This window comes from Phyllobates terribilis, unplaced genomic scaffold (assembly GCF_046119375.1).
Source record: "Phyllobates terribilis strain yellow unplaced genomic scaffold, ASM4611937v1 Scaffold_1__5_contigs__length_1240528914, whole genome shotgun sequence".
Taxonomy (NCBI): Eukaryota; Metazoa; Chordata; class Amphibia; order Anura; family Dendrobatidae; genus Phyllobates; species Phyllobates terribilis.
In genome coordinates, this window is record NW_027362761.1 from 213832027 (window position 1) to 213859737 (window position 27711).

A 27711-nucleotide genomic window follows, 5' to 3' on the forward strand; every position below is an offset into this window, starting at 1 on the left:
ACTTGTCCACGTATCTGTCCTTCCCACTAACTGCGCTGGGGAGGGTACCGATAATGTTCTGGGACCCGTGCTTGTATAAGGTGGGGACGACACCAGGAGAAATAGTGGCGGCTGGGGACCGAGGGCCAGACGCCGCCATGAGGTTTCGGAAAGCTTCCCCCTCCACGAGCCTAAAAGGCAAAATTTCTAGTGCAAGCAGTCGAGAAATGTGGCAGTTTAGTAGTGTGGCCTGTGGGTGGTTGGCTGCGTATTTGTGCTTGCGTTCAAAGGACTGGGGTAGGGACAACTGAACGCTGCTCTGGCACAAGGACGTGGGCGTGGTTGTTGATGGTGATGGTTGCAAGTATGTATCGACAGGTGCAGGGTGGGGGAGGCATTTTCGCCTGCATCATGGACGGAGTCTTAGCGTGCATGTACAACAGGGGAAGAGGCAGTGGTGTCACCCGCAGACACTGTTTCTGGACGCTGGCATTCGGCCCATCGACTTCATCGTCCACCACCTTGTCTTACACTTCCGCACCCTGGTCCTCCTCCTGACTTTCTGTCCATTGTGTCTCATCATCATCCACCTCTTGCGACAGTAATTGCACTTTCCCACTGTCACTTTTGGGTGACCATAGCTCCTGAAATATTTGGGCATCGCTACATGCAATCTACTGTTGCCCTGCTTGAATCGGGCCGGGCGAGAGGCCCAAATCTATAAATGGAAAAGTGAACATCTCTTGGGGTAACCCTGGACTCTAATCTCTCCTTCAAACCACATATCCAAGCTCTTTCCACTTCTGAGCGGACCGAGTGAGAGGCCAGAATTTATAAATGGAAAGATGAACAAAACAGCTCTTCAGAGTGTCCAAGTGTGGGATCAGTGGTCTCAGGGCACTCAAAATGGTGGGAGGAAGGAGGATCAGGGTGAGGAATATGCCAGCTCCAAGTAAAAAAAAATCTCCCGGATCTGCACATTCCTAAACCACGAATCTGCAAAAACACTAGTGCACACCCTCATCATCTCCCACCTCGACGACTGCAACTTCCTGTTCTGTGGCCTCCCTTCCAACACTATCGCACCCCTCCAATCTATCCTTAACTCTGCTGCCCGACTAATTCACCTGTCCCCCCGCTATTCCCTGGCCTCTCCTCTCTGTCAATCCCTTCACTGGCTCCCCATTGCCCAGAGATTCCAGTTCAAAACCCTAACCATGGCATACAAAGCCATCCACAACCTGTCTCCTCCATATATCTCTGACCTAGTCTCCCGGTACATACCTGCGCTCAACCTCCGATCCTCACAAGATCTCCTTCTCTACTCCCTTCTTATCTCCTATTCCCACAATTGCTTTCAAGATTTTTCCCGTGCATCCCCCCTACTCTCGAATTCTTGACCCCAACATATCAGACTCTCGCCTACTATTGAAACTTTCAAAAGGCACCTGAAGAACCCACCTCTTCCGACAAACGTACAATCTGCAGTAACCCTCGCTCCACCATACTGCTGCACGACCAGCTCTATCCTCACCTACTGTATCCTCACCCATCTTTTCTAGACTGTGAGCCCTCGCGGGCAGGGTCCTCTCCTCTCCTGTACCAGTCGCTGTCACATTTTTGTTCAAGATTATTGTAATTGTTTTGCGACATATACCCCTTTTTCACATGTAAAGCGCCATGGAATAAATAGCCCTAAAGTAATAATAATAAAGTGGTCCAGACTCACGGCTACTGAGACTGGGCCGTGTGGAAGACAGGGTGGTGGTGGTGACAAACAGACTGGAAGCATTATCTTCTATCCAACCTTCAACCTTTTCACACTGCTCTGGCTTCAATAGTGGTGTTCCACGGCCCCCGAGAAATTGGGACAGGAAGGTAGTTCGACATGATGTGGGTGTTTGTAGTGCTTCCTCAGCAGGCACAGTTTCATCTTGCCCACGGCCTCGGCCTCTGCGTGCACCATCACCATTACGTCCACTTTCCAGTCCCTTGCCACGAACCTTGCCCATTTTAAATGGAGTTTAATATTTGTCACGGTGCCAAAAATGGCTGTATTATTACTGCAGTAATATAGGGTCATGTCTGATGACCACAGTTTTAGGCAATGACCTGGGAGTCAGAGATGCTACCAGGGGTCTTCCCCACGCTGTTCCCATGTCATTTGAGCACTGTTCCCATCGATTTGGGCAGTTTTTAGGCCCTCTGCAGACCGCCGGGGGGAGCCGCCTGAAAAATGCTCGAGTTTCCCATAGACTTACATTGGGCTCGTTGCTCAGGTCGAGCACTCGAGCATTCCAATTTGCTCAACCCGAGCAACGAGTACCCGAGCATTTTTGTGCTCGCCCGTCACTAGTGTTTATGCTTTTATAATGACTTCAATACTTCACAAAATATAACCGACCCCACCTATGGGTTTTTTTCTGCACATTTTTGTCGATGAAAAAATGCAGTGTTTTACAGCAAAGTGAATGAGATTTCTGAAATCTCATGCACACGCTGCTTATTTTTTCCTTGCAGATTTGAAGTATTTTCACACCTGCAATATGTCAATTCTGTCTGCATTTTTCTCCCATTCAAATGAATATTGGAAAAAACATCAAAACGTGTGCAAAAACGTGCTTATTTCAGCAAGCATTTTTCCTGGCAACACTATTTGCAGCAAAAAATTTGGTGTAAATACACTGAGTGTTTGCACATAGCCTAAGTGATTGCTCCTTTCTGATCAACATTTTACATGTATTTATTGTTTACATTTACAAACTAGATGTCGCAAGTTAGTAATGGACTATTTAGGACTGGAGCACCTAGTAGAGCATCTAGTAAAGCTAACAATAAGTATCATGCTGTTAATGGTTATTATTGATCAGCATTATTCTTATAGTACCAAAATATTGGATCATATTTGTTAAATATGAATCAGATGTGCTTTAAAATGTTAACTGGTGTTATTGTGCGAAATTTAAAGAGAACCTGTCTGCAGGATTTAGCCCTATAATCTAAAGAAAAGGCCATAATGACTCTGTGATGCTGATTAATATGATACCTGTTGTGAAGGGATCTGATTAGTGGCTGTTGAATACTCACCTTATGAAGATTTCATAAAATGACGTCTTGTGTGCTTCGGGGTGGGATGTGGGGGCAGGGTATTCTTCTTTCACCTCCTCCCCCACCAGCCTCCTATGCTTCTTGTACAGGTCACTGATTATTCAGTGACCTCTCTCCATTTTAAAACTCCGCACCACCGCTGCCATCATTGTGTGGGCGGTGCGTGTGCAGTGTGAATCTGCGTCCTGTGTGCAGGACTTCAATAAAATGGCAGCGGAGGCCCGCCTGCGCAGATCGAGATTTCGGCTTAGTGATAAAAAAAATGATCAGCTCATAGCCCGAAATATATAAAGGCTATTAAGCTTCAGTAAGGGGCTAGGACAGAATAATGAAGCCTGCAGCGATCACCTGACATTATGTCAGGAGATCCGACGGGGGACATAAGTATCAAAGCAGAGAAGTGGGGCTGGTCTGGGAGTTAAGTATATATATATATATATTTTTTTTTTTTCTAATCTTATTCAGCACCTTCCTTTCCTTCATAAGGGATTGTGCAGTAGTAAATAACCTCTAGTCTGTGTTTCCACTGTAGAAATCTGTGACTGAGCTTTTCAATTTTGCTTCAGATTTTTTACAGATGTGGTGTACAGCAGATCCACACAAGAATTAGAGACAATCCAAAAACATAAATCGGCCTACTTAAAGCAGCACTTCAAGGAAATAGAAAACCCAAAACAAAAAGGAAGTTAATGCAGCTATACAATAAAATTAAATAATCCATGTTATTAATCCATTCATATAACATTAAAATATCCAATATTTAAAAAGGGGGGGGGGGGGGTAATAAAGAACCCTACATATCCAGGTCACAAAAATAGTAAAATGAGCTAAATGCTCATTGTCAGACGCATTATAGGAATTCAGGAACTGTAAGGATAATCATAAACACCTTAGTGGCAATATTGCTGTAATCTAATCATAAAGTGTGCTTCTATAGTCGTCAAAAAAAAGGAGACTGGTCATATGGTAGCTGACAAAATCTCCCAGATTAATCCTAAATAGGCATAAAAACAACTATATATTAATGTATAAACTGAAACACACAGCACATGTATTATACTCATCTGTATACCTGGATAAGGTGAGGACAGGTACCCCAACGCGCGTTTCGAATTCGCAATTAGCAAAATTGCCTTTTTTTTGTAGCGTTCGCTCTAATATAATCCTACTTATTATTTCTTCTTTTTCTTTCACCCTGATATTTTCTGCTGAATTCGCACAATGTTGTGGAAACCAGGGCTGTGGAGTTGTGGAGTTGGTGTCCATTTTGGTGGAGTCAGAGCCGGTATAAATGGACCAACTCCAACTCCTAAAATATGTACAGTGGTGGCCAAAAGTATTGGCACCCCTGCAATTCTGTCACATAATACTCAGTTTCTTCCTGAAAATGATTGCAATCACAAATTCTTTGGTATTATTATCTTCATTTAATTTGTCTTCAATGAAAAAACACAAAAAGAATTGTCCTAAAGCCAAATTGGAAATAATTCCACACCAAACCTAAAAAAGGGGGTGGACAAAAGTATTGGCACTGTTTGAAAAATCATGTGATGCTTCTCTAATTCGTGTAATTAACAGCACCTGTAACTTACCTGTGGCATCTAACTGGTGTTGGCAATAACTAAATCACACTTGCAGCCAGTTAACATGGATTAAAGTTGACTCAACCTCTGTCCTGTGTCCTTGTGTGTACCACATTGAGCATGGAGAAAAGAAAGAAGACCAAAGAACTGTCTGAGGACTTGAGAAACTAAATTGTGAGGAAGCATGAGCAATCTCAAGGCTACAAGTCCATCTCCAAAGACCTGAATGTTCCTGTGTCTTCCGTGCGCAGTGTCATCAAGAAGTTTAAAGCCCATGGCACTGTGGCTAACCTCCCTAGATGTGGACGGAAAAGAAAAATTGACGAGAGATTTCAACGCAAGAGTGTGCGGATGGTGGATAAAGAACCTCGACTAACATCCAAACAAGTTCAAGCTGCCCTGCAGTCCGAGGGTACAACAGTGTCAACCCGTACTATCCGTCGGCGTCTGAATGAAAAGGGACTGTATGGTAGGATACCCAGGAAGACCCCACTTCTTACCCCGAGACATAAAAAAGCCAGGCTGGAGTTTGCCAAAACTTACCTGAGAAAGCCTAAAGCGTTTTGGAAGAATGTTCTCTGGTCAGATGAGACAAAAGTAGAGCTTTTTGGGAAAAAGCATCAACATAGAGTGTACAGGAAAAAAAAAAGGCATTCAAAGAAAAGAACACGGTCCCTACAGTCAAACATGGCGGAGGTTCCCTGATGTTTTGGGGTTGCTTTGCTGCCTCTGGCACTGGACTGCTTGACCGTGTGCATGGCATTATGAAGTCTGAAGACTACCAACAAATTTTACAGCATAATGTAGGGCCCAGTGTGAGAAAGCTGGGTCTCCCTCAGAGGTCATAGGTCTTCCAGCAGGACAATGACCCAAAATACACTTCCAAAAGCACTATAAAATAGTTTGAGAGAAAGCACTGGAGACTTCTAAGGTGGCCAGCAATGAGTCCAGACCTGAATCCCATAGAACACCTGTGGAGAGATCTCAAAATGGCAGTTTGGAGAAGGCACCCTTTAAATATCAGGGACCTGGAGCAGTTTGCCAAAGAAGAATGGTCTACAATTCCACCAGAGCATTGTAAGAAACTCATTGATGGTTACCGGAAGCGGTTGTTCGCAGTTATTTTGGCTAAAGGTTAAGCAACCAAGTATTAGGCTGAGGGTGCCAATACCTTTGTCTGGCCCATTTTTGGAGTTTTGTGTGAAATGATCAATGATTTGATTTTTGCTTCATTCTCTTTTGTGTTTTTTCCTTGCAAGCAAATTAAATGAAGATAATAATACCAAAGAATTTGTGATTGCAATCATTTTCAGGAAGAAACTGAGTATTATCTGACAGAATTGCAGGGGTGCCAATACTTTTGGCCACCACTGTAATAAATTGGGTACAGTAGTTCAATGCAGTTTGTGGGGAATATTTTTTTCATAAGAATTTGGGAAAGTTATGAAATGTCCTATAAATGTCTGTCCTATTCCTGATCTAAGGGTCTAGACTTTTAGCGGAGATGAATCTGTGCTACAGTAAATTTATCACTGAAACATGAGCCATGTATGAGGGAATCGGAGTCGTGGAGTCGGAGGTTTGGTTTACCGACTCCACAGCGCTGGTAGAAACAACATACATGTGAAATAGATTGTTAACAGATTCAACATTTTGACATGGAATCTTTGCCAAAAATTGTGTCACATCTGAAAGGTGTGAACTTGGCCTAAGAATCTCTACCTTTTTATGTCAGCAAAATGATATGGAATTGAAACGCAATAGTGCAATTTACCAATAATGCCATTTCATTCACTAGTCTTAAACAGAAGTCTGCTGGAGTAAAATACATCAAATTTATACAGTCGCCAGTTTTTGTTTTTTAACTTAACAATTTCAAGACCAGGCCATTGCTAGCTTTTTATTTTCTTTTCTTCATTTATTTTACACGTTGTGCCCCCTATGAGGTCATAAAAGGCCTTTTATTAGGGGCAAGGGTCATTTAAAAATATATCAGAATTTTTATTATTGATAATATATCTATTATACATATACATATTAACCCCAGTTGCAGCTTGAACTGCATAGATGATCTGGGTCTACTAGAGCTCAGCAGCTTCTGCTCTCTTCCTACACCTGGCAATCACATTATTGGTGCGGAGGAGGAAGTGCCAACAGCTTTCAGGAAGGCAGAGATGGTATTATACCATCCCTGCCTTCTCCCTAGGGAGTCTGGCTGTGTCTTACAGCCTGCTTACTCTCCAGCTAACTCTGTAATAACGTTCTAAAACATCATGGCAGATTTGTATGCAGACTACCCGAAGATTTAAAGTTGTTGGGCAGTCTGCAAGCAGTTAATCTGATTTTTATTAACAAGAAAAGAAAACAATGCATTGTAAAGGGTATAATATAAAGATTTGTAAAGTATACGAGTATATATGATAAATATTCCAGGATAAAATGCTGATAAATACTGACTGGGAATTAAGATTGTTAGCCCCTATGGGAATAGTGATGATGATGTGTGAAAGCTCTATGGAAAATTAATGGCGCTATATAAGCGAGTAAAATAATTTACATAGATAAGTAATACCCAGACATCCACACAGTTTTAAATTTGCAAATTTTGTGCAAAATAGATCTAGGCCAAAATTTGCATCTTTCGTTTCTTGCCTGAAAACTGAGGCAAATGGCTCAATTAATCTCCCTTTAAGCATGTAAGAAGCTTATAGACACGTATTTATATTGTGATTACGGATTATTAGGCTATGTGCCCACGTTGCGGACCTGAAGCATATTTTTTACGCTTCTCCCTGGCGGGAAAATCGCATGCGGATATTACATGCGGTTTTCCCGCCAGGTAGAAGCGTTTGTGAGGCGTCTTTGCATGCATTTCCGCATGCGGGTTATCAAGCACTTCTCCAAGTATCACTTGGAAAAGTGCTTGACAACTTGTTCAGAATGGTAAAAAATAAAAAAATAAACTTTATACTCACCTTCTGATGCATTCTCTGCCCCGTCCGGAGGCTTGAGCGGCTCACGCTGTTGTGTGCAGGACCTGCGGTGACGTCATTGAGTCATGTGGTGGGTCACATGACTCAATGACGTGGCAGGTCCTTCAGACAACAGCGCGACGGAGGGAAAACATCAGAAGATAAGTATAAACTTTATTTTATTCTTTTTTTTACAGGTTCTTTGGTACCCAGTTCTGGATGAGAGTCTCCTCTCATCCAGACTTGGGTACCATCCGAACATTGATTCCGCAGCGCTTCCGCAAAATTAATGAACATGCTGCGGATTTTTGACCGCAACATATACGCTGCGGAAAAATCCGCAGCATGGGCATTGACATTGCGGAATGCCATTGGGGACCATGGGGTGCGGATATACATGCGTTTTTCAAGCGTTTACGCTGCGGAAATTCCGCAGCATATACGCTTGAAAAACGCTACGTGGGCACACAGCCTTAGCCTAACTTCCCTTTAAGTTTCAATTTTATGAAGGATTGCTCTAAATAGAAACATTAGAAACTGCTTAGAAATATTACATGAAAACTAAGGTTTATCTAGCAATTGTATTTCTTTCATTTGCAGATAGTCTACTGCTCCTTGTCAGAGTTTCAAAAGGCAGTCTACCAAACCGTCCTGGAGACCCCAGATATCAGCCTGGCTCTTCGAGGAAGCGAACGGTGCAGTTGTAATAGTGGCAAGAAAAGGAGAAATTGTTGTTACAGAGTAAGACATGTATTTTCTGTTCTCTCATGATGTATTATATTATTGTGTGTTTGAATTAAAGGGTTTGTCCACTACTCAGACAATCCCTTTTTAAGTGTTACATTTCCAAATGTAAAATAAAGACACTTTATGTTCACCTACCACTCAGGCGCCGATCCAGCGATGTCTGTGCCATGTATTCTGGGGCTTGTATGACATTGGCTGCAGGGCTCACATAGCATAACAATCAGTGGTTGCTAATGGCATGCTGTGTTCACACCTTAGAGACTGCTGATTGGCTGCAGGGCTCACATAGCATAACAATCAGTGGTTGCTAATGGCATGCTGTGTTCACACCTTAGCGACTGCTGATTGGCTGCAGGGCTCACATAGCATAACAATCAGTGGTTGCTAATGGCCAGCTGTGTTCACACCTTAGCGACTGCTGATTGGCTGCAGGGCTCACATAGCATAACAATCAGTGGTTGCTAATGGCCAGCTGTGTTCACACCTTAGCGACTGCTGATTGGCTGCAGGGCTCACATAGCATAACAGTCAGTGGTTGCTAACGGCCTGCTGTGCTCACACCTTAGCGACCATTTCTGATTAGCTGCAGGGCTCACATAACATAACAATGTCATGTGAGCTCCAGGAGACTCGGCACTGGCATTCCTAGTAAGAGGTAAGCATAAGGTGATTTTTATTTTACATTGGGGAATGTACATTGTAGCAAGCGTTTGTCTGAGTACTGGACAACCCTTAAGCCCCAGTATCATTATTCTACAATATTTACTTAAAAGGTGACTCCTAACACTGAAAGTTAGATCCCATTATATACTTTTTCCATTTTATTTAAATGGGTCCAGAGATCTCCAATTAATGTGATTTTTTTATTAGTCATGTAGCTCAGTTTTTCTGACACTGAACTCCAAAATCCAACATTTGTGCACATTATGCGCGCCATAAAAGACTTATGTGAGTAACAGAAAGAGCCAAGTGAGTAATGGTGGGAAGTACCATCATGCTTAAAGGAGAATTTCCATTTTATAAAGTAATGACACATAGCTAGAACCCCCACTGATATGAAGAAAGTTGGCCCATGTACAACAGCATGCAGCAGTGAACCCTCCGTTTACACATCAGTGGGGGTCTCATCAGTCTTAAATTGAAGTAAATGCCTGGTGTCAGCCATCTGTTTACAAGAGCAGAATTAGATAAGATAGGAATACCACCTTATTCTACAGCGGTGGGTGTGCAAGCGGCACAGAGGGTCCTTTATTTAGCATAAATTTGCCTGTTTTATGATCATGAAACAAATCCTATGGAGCCAAATTGTTCACTTGTCACCATGAGACATGCCAAGATATATTTTAGAGGCACTAAGCTTTTGAAGGCTTCCTTTGATAGTCTGTAGTTTGGTACAACATGGTGCCTGTATTTTCTTTCCAATTATTGGACAACTCTCGAGCGGCAGACATTGGAGTCTACAGGTGGCACATCAGTGACCTGACAGTTCAGGTGCCTCCTAGACTAAGCATGGGGTCACAAAGCGTACCCTCCAGTGCACTGGAAATATTATAGTCATGTCTTGGGAAAGACTGTTAAAGCGTCTGTTCCTATGATTTGTCTGTTGCATTAATGACTTTGTGATATATGGGGCCTGCTGGTTTTGGCAGGTTGGAATATTACACTCATTCAGGCTTAGCTAAGGAAACATGCAATTATCTGATGTCATTTGAGCAGCTTACTAGAAATGTTGTGTCAAACCGTGTGTGGAATACATGGAGGAGAGCTGACATATAAGTGAATGTTTTCTATTATGTCCTTTATTATTAAGCCTGTGGGCTATTCTCATACTCAGCAGTATGGTCTGATGCATGGAGATGCCACCCTGCGGCTGAAGCTGTGCCAGTGGTGGCAAGGAACAGTCAGAGGTGGCCACACTGGATAGTAATGTATAGATCTAGTGTGATGGCCTCCGTTACAGAAGCGGTCGTTCTCTGTATCACCACCAACAGTTTTCTTCTTACCATTGTCATCAATGTAATATGTGGGCGTTAGCAGAAAAGGAGAAATCACAAGGCACAATCTGCCCCGACTAAAAACATTGAAATCTGTATAAAGCGCGGATTCATTTATCTAATGCAGTCTGCCGGCTACAGGAAAAGTACTTTATTTTTTCTTCTTAAGTGTTTAATTAAGGCCTGTAAAATTACCCTACAGTGGAGTAAGTGCATGTGGGATATGCCAAAGCACACTGTATATTCCCCACGGAGAATAAGATGGACAATTCAAACAATCAGTCCGTTCCCATCCAAATGGCTTGAATTTCTGCTCCTCTTATTCTACTATTGCCCTGCACTGCCTGTTACTACCTAATGGGGGCATAGAGTTGATAGTGAATGTGGCCATAATCATTAGCATGCCCGTTCCGCTTGCAGCTCTCAGACCCGATGCCTCCTACACTTTTGCACATAGCTTGGCCAAGTGTCTCTGTTTTCATTGGGTGGAGTATGCTCTAGCGCCACCTATAGGAAACAGCATTTCTAAAAGTCACTATCGACCCTTTAATAAGGCTTGCCATATGACTTAGGATAAAAGCCAAATCAGAATCTCAATTTGCTGATACTGTGTTTTGGGATATTGCCCCTCATCAGTGCAAAGTATGACATCTGATTTGGCTAGGTGAGAAGCTTAAGACTGATGTCTAAGGTGTAACCTTTCTCCTTGTGGATAGTGACTAACCAGGCATGTCATGTCAGAGTGGGTGGACTGAAATTATCCTCTACCAGACACCTTTGGTGGTGGCTTATTTCACTTTGCAAAAAAGTCCTCATAAACATTTAATGGTTGGCTGGCCTGCTGAAATTGAGGGGTTCAGCTGACATTCTTCTCATGTATATGGCCACTTTGAGAGAGAGCTAGGCAAATATATCACCTGCAGTAGCCCACCAGCACAGTCGCCATATACATTTCAGCACACGTTTATTGTCTACTATTGCACTCCATATTTCCTTATACTTAACGTGTACCAGTCATTTCAGTCAACTTTCCTGAATAAGTACTTGTGTATATGAGGAATAACACTATTTGTGGCCATATACTTTTACCTTGCCCTTTTCAGTAGTGCTCCCCTCTGTTGTTATCTCTGAGCTAGTGGGTGGAGATGAACTGTTATTATTTCTCCCATGTACAGTATAGATAGAGATGGATTACTGCTAGTCTTTCTCTGTAGCTCACAGTAAGAAGCTGCAGCAGCGTGGAGGACATTATACAGCAGTACTGAGCTGTGTGGCAGTGAATCCAACATTGAGGTGAAATAAATTGGCCCCAGAAGCTGCAGCACAATCTGTGTGTGTCTGTCTGGTGTCAATGCTGAGTGCTCCTTTCCCTTCCCTGTCTATAAAGTTTAATACCTAATACCTAACTGTGCTTGCAGTCTGTGTTGCTTTGACCAAGATGGATTTGAGCTGTTTTTCAGAGTGGATGATGAGTTCAGAACTTAGGACGAGGGGAAGAGGTGGCTCATAAGTGGAGAAAGAAGTCGATTTCTCTGATAAAATTTCTTACACTGTTGTTTGATTTATGTTCTATTGATTGACAGGGATGATTTACATGATATTTCCGATCAGTTCTCTTGATTTTTAAGGAAAATAAATCAGTTATTTTTGCTCTGAAATCTTCCTTTATTTTTCTTTTCCATCTTTGTATTGAGAGCAGTGCCAGTATTATTATTAGTTTAGGGTTTGCCTTATGACTTTAGTGTTATTCTTTCATTCTAGGAGAATCAATATGGTGAAAGTGTGAAGACGCTTTATTTCAGTTACATAGCTATCCTTCGTAAGGTTGCAAACCACGCAGCGTTGCTGCAGTCAGACTCCGCCACCAGCAAAAAGCAGGTAAGTCTGCATTTAGCTGCTTTATATAAACTTCTAATCTATTGTTTGTACATTAATAATTCTGGGTTTTACTGGGGAGGGGGGCAGATCTAAGATTAGGAATTACCCTCCTGTGTTATTCTCTGGAATACTTACAGTGGGGAGAGACATTACAGTGTTGTAAGGTGATATTTTATCATGCATTGTCCTGCAAGCAGGCATACTAATCAGTTATTTGCCATATATGTTGGATTCATGGTTCTTGTGTGGCTGTTTTTACAGGTGGACCATATTGAAAGAATCTGTAGTGAAGTATTTTCCAAGTTTCCAGAATTTATTCAGCAAAGTAAAGAAGCAGCATTCGAGACAATCTCTGACCCAAAGTACAGTGGAAAAATGAAGGTAGAGCTGTGATTTTTGTTAGTCTCTTGATGGCTGAGATATTCTAGCAAACTTTACACTACATACCGTACTTGCATTCCAGTAGTAGTTTAGCAAGATACCCTTTACATTTTATCTATCTCTTATGTGTATTTTAGACATTTTGTCATTCTTAACCCCTTCTCCCCCAGCCTGTTTTCACCTTCCTGACCAGGCCAAATTTTACAATTCTGCTCACTGTCACTCTGTGTGGTAAGAACTCTGGAACGCTTCAACGCATTCCAGTGATTCTGGGATTGTTTTTTCGCGACACATTGTACTTTATGTTAGTGGGAAATTTAGGTCAATTATTTTTTCCTTTTATTTATGAAACTATCAGAAGTTTGGCAAAAATTTGTAACATTTTGCAATTTTCAAAGTTTTCATTTTTATGCCCTTAAATCAGATGGTTAAATCAAAGAAAATAGTTAATAACATTTGCCACATGTCTACCTCACATCGGCATAATTATTGAAACAGATCATTTTTTTCGTTAGGATGTTAGAAAGGTTAAAAGTTTATCAGCAATTTCTCATTTTTCCAACAAAAATTTACAAAACCAATTTTTTGGGGGACCATATCACTATTGAAGTGACTTTGAGGGGTCTATATGACAGAAAATACCCGAAAGTGACAATACAGGATGGACCATTTATATGGATACACTTAAATTAAATGGGAATGGTTGGTGATATCAACTTCCTGTTTGTGGCACATTACTATATGGGAGGAGGGAAACTTTTCCAGATGGGTGGTGACCATGGCGGCCATTTTGAAGTCGGCCATTTTGGATCCAACTTTATTTTTTTCAGTAGGAAGAGGGTCATGTGACACATCAAACTTATTGAGAATTTCATAAGGAAAACAATGGTGTGCTTGGTTTTAACGTAACTTTATTCTTTCTTGAGTTTTTTACAAGTTTATGACCACTTATAAAATGTGTTCAAAGTGCTGCCCATTGTGTTGGATTGTCAATGCAACCCTCTTCTCCCACTCTTGACACACTGATAGGAACACCGCAGAAGAAATGCTAGCACAGGCTTCCAGTATCCGTTGTTTCAGATGCTGCACATCTCTTATCTTGATGGTATGGTGTGGTATATGGAGTACAAAGATAGTGGGGCCATTCTTCATCAATGGAAGCCTCAATGCCACTGGATTTCTGAAATTGCTACATGATGATGTCTTGCCCTCTTTATGCACTGAAGATGGCACGTTCCCTGACTTTTTCCAACAAGATGGTGCACCACCACATTATGGGTGTCAGGTCCAAGCATTCCTAAATGAACAGTTTCCTGGAAAGTGGATTGGTCATCGTGGGCCAGTTGAATGGCCACCAAGGTCTCCCGATCTGACCCCCTTAGACTTTTATCTTTGGGGTCATCTGAAGGCAATTGTCTATGTTGTGAAGATACCAGATGTGCAGCATCTGAAACAATGGATACTGGAAGCCTGTGCTAGCATTTCTTCTGCGGTGTTGCTATCAGTGTGTCAAGAGTGGGAGAAGAGGGTTGCATTAACAATCCAACACAATAAGCAGCACTTTGAACACATTTTATAAGTGGTCATAAACTTGTAAAAAACTCATGAAAGAATAAAGTTACATTAAAACCAAGCACACCATTGTTTTTCTTATGAAATTCTCAATAAGTTTGATGTGTCACATGACCCTCTTCCCATTAAAAAAAATAAAGTTGGATCCAAAATGGCCGACTTCAAAATGGCCACCATTGTCACCACCCATCTGGAAAATTTTTCCCCCTCCCATATACTAATGTGCCACAAACAGGAAGTTGATATCACCAACCATTCCCATTTAATATAGGTGTATCCATATAAATGGCCCACCCTGTACAATACAATTTCTTGTGCAATTTCTCCTGAGTACACTGACACATCATATGTGATGGAAAACTACTGTTTGAGCGCACGGCAGGGCTCAGAACGGAAGGAGCACAATTTGACTTTTGGAACGCAAAATTGGCTGGAATAGATTGTAAATGCCATGCCTTTTTTGCATAGCCCCTGATGTGAATAATCAGTGGAAACACCCTATAAGTGACCCCATTTTGGAAACACCTTGAACCCACAGGTGCTTAACAGGATTTTATAACGTTGAGCCGTGAAAATTAAAAAAAATACATTGACACCACATGTGAGCATATTGACACCATGTGCCCCACAGAATTTTATACTATTGGGCAGTGAAGGAAGAATGATTACATTTTTACCGCTAAAATGTTGTTTTAGCTCCATTTTTTTAATTTTTATAAGGGATAATAGGTTAAAACGGACCTTACAGTTTGTTGTGCAATTTCTCCTGAGTGCACCAGCACTTTTCAGGCACAATGGATGATGTTTTCAGCTATACCATTTTTATTTACGATCGACTTTTTGATCGTGTTTTATTCCACTATTATTCCGATACCAAATATTTGTACTTTTTTTTTGCTATTTTTATTTATTTTGTAATATTTTTTTTAAATATTTTTACAATTCTTTTTTTTTTTTTTTTTTTTTACATTTTTACTTTGTCCCTCTATGGGACTTTAATTTTTATTACTCTGATCGCTGGTATAATGCATTGCAATGCATTATACCTGTCAGTGCTACACTGACTGAAGCCTCTTAGACCATGCTACTAGCATGGTCTCCGGAGGTCATCATTATGGCCTCGTGTTGCCACCGCAACGATCGGGCCCTTGCGATGACATGGCGGGGGTGCCGATTTGAAGGGAGAAGGAGCCCCCTCCCTCTCCTAACCTTCTAAATGTTGCTATTGATAGCGATCGCAGCATTTAGGGGGTTAAGTGGCCCCGGGCACCGCTCCTGGCTGTGACAGCTGGGGCTCGGCTTTCACTTAAGCCAAGCTTCCGGCGTCGATCACGCGGGCACTGCTGCTATGCCCCTATGATCACCATGACATAAATTTAAATGGTTTTTTTCCATAATGAACACTTATGAACTATCCACAGGAAAGGTGATTAATGTCTAATCGCTGAGAGGTCCCCACCGTCCTAGTTATCGTTAGAATTAGAGTCGCAAGGCTCCCACTCCTTTTCATTGCACGAGTGCAGCATGGAGGCGTTTCAATGAAGTGGTGGTTAAGCATGCGATGTGCTGATCACTGCGGGGCTTGTGGAACTGACTAAACTTTTATACCCGGCTGTCTGGTCAGTCTATAGACTTTGAATGGTTCAGAAGGAAGCGTATCTGTCTGTGGCACTATTCAGTTAACTTCTTATTTTGCCTGGAAGGAGGAATAGGTCCATATGACTCTTGTTTTTATGAGATTGGTAAAAGATCTCAATGTTGGGATTGACTCAATGAGGGATAAAATCTATTGCCCAAAGTGATTTCCAGCAGGACAATAGTTTGTGTGTGCAAATTGAGGTCCAGCATTCCCAGTCCATGTTTTGCTTGATATCAGGAAGGATATACAGGGCTGTGCAGAGTATACACTTTATATAATAGTTGAATTATAATCATGCTATCAACTGTACATGGTTTTCATGAATTTACCTAATCTTTCATACTCCCCAAAAGAAAAAGTCCACCTGGGCAAGGTCTGGTGTAGGTTGTGACCATTCAGTTAGGCCTAGTCTACCTATCCACTCATAATAATAAACATAGACCCTGTATTCCTACTGATGCGCCCCTGTATATTAGATTGTTCCTGGATCTCAGTGCAGTTATTACAATCCATTGACATGTATCCAATCTGTGTAAATACCTGTTGAAATTTATATCTCATACATGAGCCTCATTCAGATGTCCATGTTTCATGTACTTGTCCCATCTTGGTTTTTCACAGATTGAACACTTATCCATTATAATTTATGGTCATTTACATATCCTTTTTTAGTGGATCGATTGTCCTCAAAACCCCCCCAAAACATGTGGAAATGTCAGATTTTGAAACCAGATCAATATTTCCTATTCAGATTAGTGGGTGTGTAAAAGAGCTGACAGTACATGTGTGCCATCTATGTTGCATCCTTATTCTGTCTGTTTTTTTTTTATTGGCTAATAAGTAGGAGAAACTCGGGAACTTTTTAGTTTTATTGGCATACAAGAACACGTGGTCCAAAAAGTGGATACAAATCAGATGAAAAAAACACTGATCAAAATCGGTTCATTTCTCTTGTACGCAAAAAACTGAGGCCATAAAAAGAACACAATCTGAGATGTCACATACTAAAATTAATAAAAATTAAAATGTACAGCTGAGATATTATTTGCAGGACTAATATGATGGCTCCCTGAACGACGACTCTCTAGGCACAAAAGGAAGATCTCTACTGCATAGACTCTTCCTTCCATTCATGGATGAAATAGTATAACTTGGTATTTTCCTTCCCACCTGCAGACACCATTTGTGTAGATTGTAGTGCTGCCACCGGGTATCCTTGATGTAAATATTTAGAACAGAATAAATCTAATGGCTTAAATATTTATTACCCACTGGGAACAACCAGCTTTATTAGCGTGGAAGAATTCCTCCAACCCATAAAGCATTGCGTCAGCAAAGTCACATGAATCTCACATTGCCAGATGTGGACATGCTTTTCTTAAAAATGACAGTATTGCTATTGTACACATCCTCACATTGCTTACTTCCTGAGCAGAGGAACATCTTGTGAGGGCGGGTAGCTGGCATCTCAAAGTATGACAAGAGTATGAGAAGTCAACATTGTCTATAAACACAATAAGGCGGGTGTGAGGAGTGCGCATCCCACCACAGATCATGTTCTTAAGCCATGCTCCATAAATGCTTGATTTTATAGCCTTGTATTGTGTGTGTATATACACTCCTCAAGATTGAAATTGCCACACCAAGAAGGAAAAGTCATGGAGTTATGGCTGTCACAGGATAGACATGTTAGTGACATGCAAATGATAAGAAAATTTTCATTACATCTCGATATATTTAGTATTGAGTATGAGTGCCACGCACAGAGATACATGCACTTACACATCTTGAATGTTCTCGGGCACGCAAATCATCAAGTTTAGGGACACTTAAGCGGTACTATTAGTTCCACGATGGATCCATTCAGTACTGCAAGTGAAATGATAAGTCACATACTAAGTCTTTGTCTACACAGATCATCAGAAGGCGTTTGCATGCCATTGGGCTACAAGCCAGACGTCCAGCTACAGGTGTTCCATTGATGGTGCCATTGATGATTTGCATGCCCAAGCTCATTCAGAGTGGAAGAACATTCCTCAGACAATCATTATAAGGAAACCGACAACTGATGCACGCTGACCGATCAATAAGCAGCATGTATCAGACGCTGGCTGCATGATTTCAAGACAGGTATGTTTGACTCTAAAACACTGGCGTTTCACATAAGAACATACTTTAAACGGGTTGTCTGGTCAAAACTGATAAGTCTGCAGTCAGTGTGTGTGACTGCCGACTTATGAATCCCCCCAGCGCATGCACAGTGCACTGTCATGATTCGCCGGTTTCAGACCCGGTAATGGAGGGTATGTATGAGTTATACATACCCCCAGCCAGTGAGCGCAGCCTTGCTCCATTCACTTGTAGTGAGCCGAGGCTGCGCTCCTCTAGTGACGTGGCTATCTAGTGGCATGGCCGCCTAGAGAGCGCAGCCTAGCTCCATACAAGTATATGGAGAGCGAGGCTGTGCCCACTGGTCGGGTGTATGTATAACTCATACATACTCTCCAGTCCCGGGTCTGAAACCAGCGAATCCCAACAGGATTCATAAGTCTGCAGTCACACAGAATGACCGCCCAACCCCTTTAAGAGCAGCCGGGACCAAGCAACATGGATGTCTAGTTGGATAGACGGGTCCACGGCTGCTTTTTCCAGCTTGCTGCTAGTGCCCTTCAGGTATCTTCCTACATACGAATGCAGGAAAAGACCTGTCACTCCAGGGAGAGAGCAGGGAGAAGCCACTGGGGACCTGCCTGATCGACTAGTCACCCGTGTTGCTGGGTCCCTGGCTACTCTTAAAGTAAGTTTTTCTGTGAAACGCCATAGCATTTCAGAGTCAAATATACCTGGCTGAAATCATGCAGCCAGCTTCTGATTCATGCTGCCCGTCAATCAATCAACATATACCAGCTGTCAGGTTCCCTTTAATAACCATATTGATAACATATACACACACACACTAAACAAAATGTTGTGACCATGTCAAGTTACAGAGCAGGGTCACCAAGTGCTAAGCTGCATAGTGCATAAAAGTCACCAACGCTCTTGATTGCTCAATAACTGTAGGAACCCAAACCTTATCTGGCATTAACATCAACAGACAAATTGTGCGCTGAGAGCATCATGACATGGGTTTCCATTTCCAAGCAGCTGCGTGGAAGCTTTACATCACAAAGCACAATGCCAAGATGCAGATGAAGTGGTGTAAAGCATGCTGCCTCTGGACTCAAGTGCTGTGGAAATTTGTTCTGTGGAAAGGGGTATCACACTTCTCTATCATTCTGCTGGACAAGTCTTGGTTTAGTGTATGCCAGGAGAACATTTCCTGCTTGACTGTATTGTGCCAAATGTAAAATTTGGTGGCGGTTGGATGATGTTATAAGATTGTTTTTCAAGGTTTGGCCAAAACCTCTTAGTTCCATTGACTGTAAATTTTGATACTTCTGCGTGCACAAACCTATTGGATAATTGTATTCTTACAAATTTTTGAGAACAGTTTGGGGAAGGCTCTTTTCTTTTCCAGCATGGCTGTGTTGTGACCTGGTGCACAAAGCAAGGTCCATAAAGACATGGTTAGGTGAGTTTTGGTGTGGAACAACTTGCCTGGCCCACGCCAAGCTGTGATCTCAAACCCAACGAAAACCTTTGAGATGTACTAGAAGAGAAAATGGGAGTCAGGCCCTCTCATCCAACATCATTGTCTGATTTCTCAAGTACTCTTCTAGATGAATTGGTACAAATTCCCACAAATGTGCTCCGAAATCATGTAGAAAGCCTTCCCAGAAGTGATGAAGCTGTTATAGCTACAACGAGGGGAGCAACTCCATATTAATGCCTATAAATGTATTATGGGATGTCATAAAAGCATCTGTAGGTGTCCCAATGCTTCTATACATATTGATTGGACTAACTAGACTAACTAGAACGACACTATTTTTACTTATTAATAACATTTTATTACAGCTTTCCATGTGTAAAGTCTTACTTTAAAAACGTTGCTGCCATTTCTGCGTCATTAATATCCCTATAGCATAAGCTCCAGTGTTCACAGTAACATTAGGATTACTTGGGTCATTGGTGTCCTGTGGTTCATTTACAGGTCCTTCAGCAGCTTCTAAATCACTGCAGAAAAAACAAGGACAAGGTTCTTCTTTTCTCCTTCTCTACAAAGGTGAGCACCATATGATGTCCGCCATGGTTGGTTGCCTGAGCCATAACTTCTGATTGATAAAGCAAATAATCTGCCTGCAACAGATGTCGGGCACATTGTGAAGTGGCAGTCAGTAGCATAAAATCCCAATGCTTTTCTTACTTGGTAAAATGAATGACTTGCAAGACAATATATTTGGTGTACCTCACACTTTATCTTTACATATTTGCCAGTCTGTAGTGATTATGTAAGTATTGGCTGCTGTAAAATGGTATTACAGATTCCGCAAATAAAGGTTATATTTTATGTTTATCTGCCTAAATGTCAAAATCTCTGCTTGTAGTCTTTCAATAGAAAACTTCTATGTCCAGTAGAGGACTATATGTCTTGGTCATGTGATGGACACATGGGTGCCTGGCTCATCTAATGGCAACTGTGAAGGCTTCTAATCAATAACTGAAAGTAGAGATCTTAAAGAGGTTGTCCACTACTTCTTCATTGATGACCTATCCTTAGGATAGGTCATCAATGTCTGATTGGTGTGGGTCCGACACTCGGCACCCTGCCAATCAGCTGTCCTCGGTGTCAGCGGCAGCGGTTGGCACTGCCGGCCTGGAAATGCTCAGTGGCTGAGCTGCTCCATCTTCTGCCAGTGGCCGCGGCAGGGTATTACACACCCACCTTCTATTCAAATCAATAGGAGGCAGATGTGCAGTACTCTGCCGCGGTCACTATCAGAAGATGGAGTCGCTCCGTAATCGAGCAGTTCCGGCCACCGACAACAGCTGATCGGCGGAAGTGTTGGGTGTCGGACCCCGACCAGTCAGACATTGATGACCTATCCTAAGGAAGGTCTTCAATGAAAAAGTACAATCTCTTTAACACTTTCTCAACATGTAATGTACATGTGTGTCAGGGGTGTCTTTGTATGAAGCAGGCTCAGGAACTGTATTAAGAACCTGTCCCAAGCTCTCGCAATTGTGGTTGGAGATAGTCCTCTTCATGTACCCATTTTGAATCCCTAGAGTCTTCTCCTCATAAGTATGTCTCCTAGTGGTCTTGAATGATTTGATCCAAAATTCCTAGAAACGACTCTTCTTTCGCATTCTTGTTTTCAGTTCTAGGAAAGTAGTCATAATGATGTGGAAGTCCGCAGATATCCCTCCATTGGCTTAATCTACCGTAGTTAACAAATATGTTCCCTTCCACAAAGTACTTCATATATCCAGGAAATGTTCAAATAAAGTTGAGGGGGTCTGGTCACTCTGGCTTGAGTCTGAGGTTACAATTGGGGTGTATATTTATTCCATTTGTCTATATCTAGCTGAGAAGGTTCCCATACTGTTAATAATGACAAAAGTGAAACAATATCTGTGTTTCACTTTTTTCCTTATTGTTACATGTATATTATAATAAACAATGAAAAAACAAAACAAACCATATTGTACACTTCATGTAAGGCAGAGTCTGCAACATAGGTTCATGATTGATCCTTTAATGGACATGTGAACATGGGCTCTCTCTCTGGTTTTTGAGACGAATTGGCCCCCCTTGGGGCACAGGTTGCACCAATGATATGTCCGCCCCTGCAGTTACCCACTTCACTAGAAATAGCTGAGATTAAATCTGCACATTGAATTATATATTTTTTTCAGCTGCTTGATGTGTTGGAACGATACTGCATGGCATCAGGACTAGAATATCGGAGGCTTGATGGAGGCACAAAGGCCGAAGACAGAGTCAAAATAGTGAAGGAATTCAACAGCATGCAAGATGTGAATATTTGCTTAGTTTCCACTATGTGAGTAGAACTTTTCTTCATTTTTTACTATCACACAAATGTAAACTGGTCTGTATATTTTGTTTTAAAGAAGAACTCCCACCAAACTTTGTATTGCCTTGGTAAAAGTATATGTAATGTAGTGTAAGTGCAGTAATATACTTACCAATCGTCTTCTTCCTTAGCATGATGCATCTTGTCCTCTATAATAATAATAATCTTTATTTATATAGCGCCAACATATTCCGCAGCGCTTAACAATTCACAGGTTCATGTACAACAGTCATAAGTAACATAGCTAAAGATAATACAATAATTACAGCAAAAATAATGACGACCCTGCTCCTAAGAGCTTACAATCTACAATGAGGTGGGCGTGACACAAAGTACAATGGCTTATTTACAAGGATGGTCCAGCCATCTTGAGGGGATGAGGGATAGATAAAGGCTGCATGAGCTTATCACCAGCCAGTATCTGTAGTGCTTTTTGGTTAGGTGGAGACTTATGTTTGGAGAAATAAGGAATGGGCTATAAGAATATAAAAGGACTTTGATTAGGGAACGTGATAGGCCACCCTAAACAGATGTGTTTTTAGGGAGCGCCTAAAACTGTGTAAATTGTGGTTCATCCTAATTTCTTGGGGTAGAGCATTCCAAAGAATAGGTGCAGCTCGGGAGAAGTCTTGAAGCCGGGAGTGGGAGGTACGGATTAGTGCGGATGTTAGTCGAAAGTCGCTTGCAGAGCGTAGAAAACGGGTAGGCCGATAAACAGAGATGAGGGAAGAGATGTAGGGGGGTGCCACACTGTGGAGAGCTTTGTGGGTGAGAACAAGCAATTTAAATTGGATCCTATAATTCATGGGCAGCCAGTGCAATGACTGGCACAGAGCGGAAGCGTCTGAGTAACGATTAGCTAGGTAGATGACCCTGGCTGCAGCATTAAGGATGGACTTGAGGGGGGAAAGTCGAGTGAGGGGGAGGCCAATTAAGAGAGAGTTACAGTAGTCAAGGCGGGAGTGGATCAGGGCAACAGTGAGGGTTTTTGTTGTTTCCAAGGTGAGAAAGGGGCGGATTCTAGAGATGTTCTTCAGGTGCAAGCGACAAGAGTGGGCAAGAGATTGTATGTGGAGGGTGAAGGAGAGATTGGTGTCAAACACAACGCCCAAGCAACGCGCCTGCTTGCTCGGCATTATTGTGGTGCCACACACTGAGAGAGAGATGTCAGATTTAGAGAGGTGAGTAGACGGCGGGAACAGAAGAAGTTCAGTTTTTGAGAGGTTGAGTTTCAGATAGAGAGCGGACATGATTTTAGAAACTGCGGCCAGACAGTCACTGGTGTTCTGTAGTACAGCGGGGGTAAGGTCAGGGGATGAGGTGTATAGTTGTGTGTCATCAGCATAAAGATGATACTGCAAACCAAATTTGCTGATTGTCTGTCCAATTGGGGCTGTGTAGAGAGAGAAGAGAAGAGGGGAAGAAGTGGAGCCAGCGAACGATACACTGAAAGAGCGGTCAGATAGGTAGGAGGAGAACCAGGAGAGAGCAGTGTCCTTTTTTCCGATTGAGTGAAGCATAGAGAGTAGGAGGTGGTGGTCAACGGTGTCAAAGGCTGCAGAGAGGTCAAGAAGAATGAGCAAAGAGTGGTCACAATTACGTTTTGCTGTCAGAAGGTCATTGGTTACTTTGATGAGTGCAGTTTCTGTAGAATGTAGAGGGCGGAAGCCGGACTGTGATGGGTCTAGAAGAGAGTGAGTGGAGAGGTAGCTGGTAAGGCGGGAGTAGACCAGGCGCTCCAAGAGTTTAGAGATGAAGGGAAGATTGGAGACTGGTCTGTAGTTGTTTGTGCAGGAAGGGTCAAGAGAGGGCTTTTTTAATAATGGAGTGATGATGGAGTGTTTGAAGGAGGAGGGGAAGATACCAGAAGAGAGGGAGAGGTTGAAGATTTTAGTTAGGTGAGTAGTGACGACTGAAGAAAGAGACTGGAGTAGATGTGAGGGGATGGGGTCAGTGGTGCATGTGGTGGGATGAGAAGAAGAGAGGAGCCTGGAGACTTCGTCTTCTGTGACTGGGTCAAATGTGGAGAGGGATCCAGAGGGGATGTGGGGGGGGTGGGAGTCACGGCACTTTGTGGCTGGGAGCTGATTTCCTGACGGATGGTGTCTATTTTCTCTGTGAAGTAGGAGGCCAGGTCCTGAGCACAAATGTCCGTGGTGGGGGCCTGCGCTTTAGGACTGAGGAGGGAGTGAAAGGTATCGAAGAGTTTTTTGGGGTTGTTGGATAGTGCTCTAGTAATAATCTCCTGCTGATAAAACACTGTTTTGAAACACGAAAACACCTAGTAAGTGACACATGACTGTAATCAGGCTCTCTGCCCCTACATCATAGTTTCACAGTTTGTAAGGTTGAATGTAGAATTAAGTTCAACCTATGCAGAACCCATGGGGCAGAAAATGATAACTTTATATTAGGCGAAAAATTCCTCCCCAACTCCACATCATGGTTGCTTTCAAATTACACAGCAAAAAGCTGCTGACAGATTGCCTTTAACCCCTGTTCATATTATTTATCGTTACCTTTCTATAGGGCAGGTGGACTTGGGCTTAATTTTGTTGGCGCAAATGTGGTTGTAGTCTTTGACCCAACTTGGAATCCTGCCAATGACCTTCAAGCAATTGACAGGTACCGTTTATTCATTTTGTATACATTCTTGTCCCAAGTAATTAGTTTTGAGATTTTGTTTTCAGATTTCATGTGAGTTGGTGACTGCTGTAGATTTATTATGGTTTTGTATCGTTGCAGAGCTTATCGAATTGGACAGAGTAGAGATGTAAAAGTCTTAAGGCTAATATCACTGGGGACAGTGGAAGAGATTATATATTTAAGACAGGTTTACAAACAGGTAAGTTGTCATCAGTCTCACATCATATATAGCCCATGAAGTATATTCACTTGAGCTTTTTAGTGTGAGCTTGACATCTATTCCTATATGCATGGAAAACTCCCTGACAATTTTTTTTCGGAGCCTTCTTCATCAAATCTGTCAGGTTTTTGCTATACTTGTTATCAAAATTAAAGAATCCTCTGCGCAACCATGGGATTATATCAGATACATTGCCCAATATATATTCAGCCCAATTCCATGGCCAAGTCTAATAATGATACATTATATGTTATAGTCTAGACATTAACCCTTTCACGACATATGACATATATTTACGTCATATGTAGTGTCCCTGACTTTGAAAAACCATACATGTTTGGTGTCTGCAAACTCGTAATGACCTGGACAATCATATTGTCAAATCAGTTTTACCATATAGTGAACATGGTGAATAAAAAAATAAACTATTGTGGAATTGCACTTTTTTTTTTGCAATTTTACCACACTTAGAATTTTTCCCCATTTTCCAGTACACTATATGATAAAGTCAATGGTGTCATTCACAAGTTCCGCAAAGAACAATCCCTCATACTGGTATATTGAGGGAAATATAAAAAAGTTATGTTTTTTGCTGCTAGGGGAGGATAGCTCAACACCATGAAGCCAGAACTAGCCAACAGTATATCATACTACCACACTACCATACTGTTATAATAGTACTCAGGGCTGTGGAGTTAGTCATGGAGTCGAAGTTGCCAGAGATGTACCTACCCTGACTCCATCTTAAAGAGACCCTAAACCTGGTACATGCTGCCCAAACCGTGGGCAGCGTGTACCAGACACTGGCTGTATGAGATCAGCCAGGTGTGTTTGGCTCTGAAACGCTACGTTGTTTTAGAGAAGAGCGAACTTTAAAAGCCACCGGGGACCGAGATCGCGCTATAGACTAGTCCGACAGCTGGATTCCTCGCGGCCTCTCCCCACTTACGGCCCTGGAATGACAAGTTACTGCCTATATGCGAACAAAGGATGAGACATGTCAATCCAGGGCAGTAGACAAGGAGGAGCTGCCAAGGACACGCCTGTCCGACTAGTCTATAGCGCGATCTTGGTCCCCGGCGGCTTTTAATGTTTGTTTTTCTCTGAAATGTTTCAGAGTCACACATACATGACTTGAGTTCATACAGCCAGTGCCTGATAAATGCTGCCCATGGATTGGTTCACTTTAATAAGATTCTAATATTGTATAATTAATGTATTAATTTTCTAAATTTTGAAAAGTTTAGAAATGTTAATGTGACACCCCAGGGGTCTGGTTGCCACAGTGATAGAGATATTACGTCTGAGAGCAGGTGGGAGGTCCTTTGGTCAGGGATCCTGTGCATGCCACACCTCCTGCCCAGTCTTGGGAGGGGAAGAACTTCCCCTATATAAACCCGGGGCTGAAGCAGGGTTAGGAGTCAAGGAGAGTAGAGACAAGAGACAGTCATAGGAAGAAACAGCTGGAGCTCAGTGGGAGCAATACTACTACGAGTCAGGGGCTGGCAGCTGCAGAGCTCGCCCTGACTGAGAAGCTTTCTTACCGGACCCGGCGTCCGAGGCTGTGGGGACTAACTCTTACCCAGCAGCAGAAGCCGACCGGCAGGGGATTTCAGGTCCTCAGGCCCAGAAACCCGAAGGCACGGTCACACGCGTGGGACCAGCACCGCCATCGTGGAGCGGAAGTCAATAGAAGGCCCCGAGTCACCGGCCATACGGGTGAGCACCACACGGTACACTCAGGGACGTGGGCTACTTATATCCGCTTCTAGCAAGGTAGCCAGAAGAGTACAGTCAGTTTGGGAGGCCTACAACTCCGCCTGGCCAGGGGAGATCCCATCTGCTCAAGGACTGACCAGGCCCCGTTCGCTAGCAAGTACTCCGGGAGGGTCTATCGTTGTTACCAGTAAAGACCCTGAATTACACCGCACCGTCTCTGAGTGGTTCCTGCTACCCCCATCTTCCACGTCGGCTGCCCTGAGGCCATACCCCTCCCGTTGGGGGTTATACTATCACGCTGCACAATTCTACACCGGCCTCAGCGGTCTGCCCTGCAGCGGCAGCTCCATAGCTGCAAATCAACGGGTGGCGTAGTCGACACTCAAATAACATCTATCAAGACTGCCACACACTGAGTCTGACCCCCTGGGCACGGACTGGGTCCCCGCCACTCGGAGACTACAACCCTCATCTGATCCGGTTCCGGGTAAGCCCCCGTGCGCGAGACGCTGCGCGACACAGCAGGCCCAGGGGCGCGTCAACTTTGGCGTAGTCGGCAGGATTTCGTGCCCGCAACCACCGGGTACTGCGTGCCTGAAAAGCAAAGACTGTTCAAACTTACCAGTGGTGAGGTTTCCCGCCATCCGGCGCCATCTTCTGCCTTCTTCCCGCCATCCGCGAAGTTTTCCCGCCATCCGGCGCCATCTTCGGCCTTCTTCCCGCCATCCGTGGAGTCTTCCCGCCGTTGGACGCCATCTTGAGGACGCTGCGCCGGAAGAAGAGGGGCGTGGACTTCGAAAGCGCGCGAGAACTGAAGCCCCGCCTCACGTCCGGATGTTGCGTAAGGTCCTGGAAGGAGCCCAGCAGACGCCGACGTCACCGGAGCGCGACGGAAGGTCCTCAACCCTGACGATTTACTGCGGAGCCGCGGCCTACGGAACAGGATCATCGCAAGGTAGGCCACGGTCCACTAGGGGGGAGGAAGATGTCGGATACGGAGGAGAGCTTCACTGCCTCAACCCCCGCCAGCGCCACCGCTGCTGCAGTTATGCCCTTCACCATGCCCTATATCCCGGGAGCAGCTTGGCTACCCCAGTACTCAGGGGAGTCACATACCCTGCATGACTTTAGAGAAAAGCTGGATAGCCTCTTCCAGGTGTACCCCCTCACAGAAGAGCAAAAAGTGAGCATCCTGGTGGCCCAACTAACCGGGGCAGCTAAAAGGGAAGTAAAATCCTGGCCACCTGGGAGGAAGACTGTCGCAGGGATACTAACCCGGCTGAAGGATACCT

At 43.2% G+C, this 27711-nt stretch overlaps 1 protein-coding gene across 1 annotated transcript in view; it reads left to right on the forward strand.

The window, feature by feature from the left end:
* Positions 1 to 27711, forward strand: part of ERCC6L2 (ERCC excision repair 6 like 2) — a 155338-nt gene that overhangs the window by 47764 nt on the left and 79863 nt on the right. The window contains exons 7-13 of the mRNA XM_073670981.1: positions 8243 to 8383; positions 12145 to 12261; positions 12523 to 12642; positions 19950 to 20021; positions 21656 to 21801; positions 24364 to 24459; positions 24580 to 24679. Coding sequence (XP_073527082.1) covers positions 8243 to 8383; positions 12145 to 12261; positions 12523 to 12642; positions 19950 to 20021; positions 21656 to 21801; positions 24364 to 24459; positions 24580 to 24679 — 792 coding nt within the window. The remainder of the gene's footprint in view (positions 1 to 8242; positions 8384 to 12144; positions 12262 to 12522; positions 12643 to 19949; positions 20022 to 21655; positions 21802 to 24363; positions 24460 to 24579; positions 24680 to 27711) is intronic.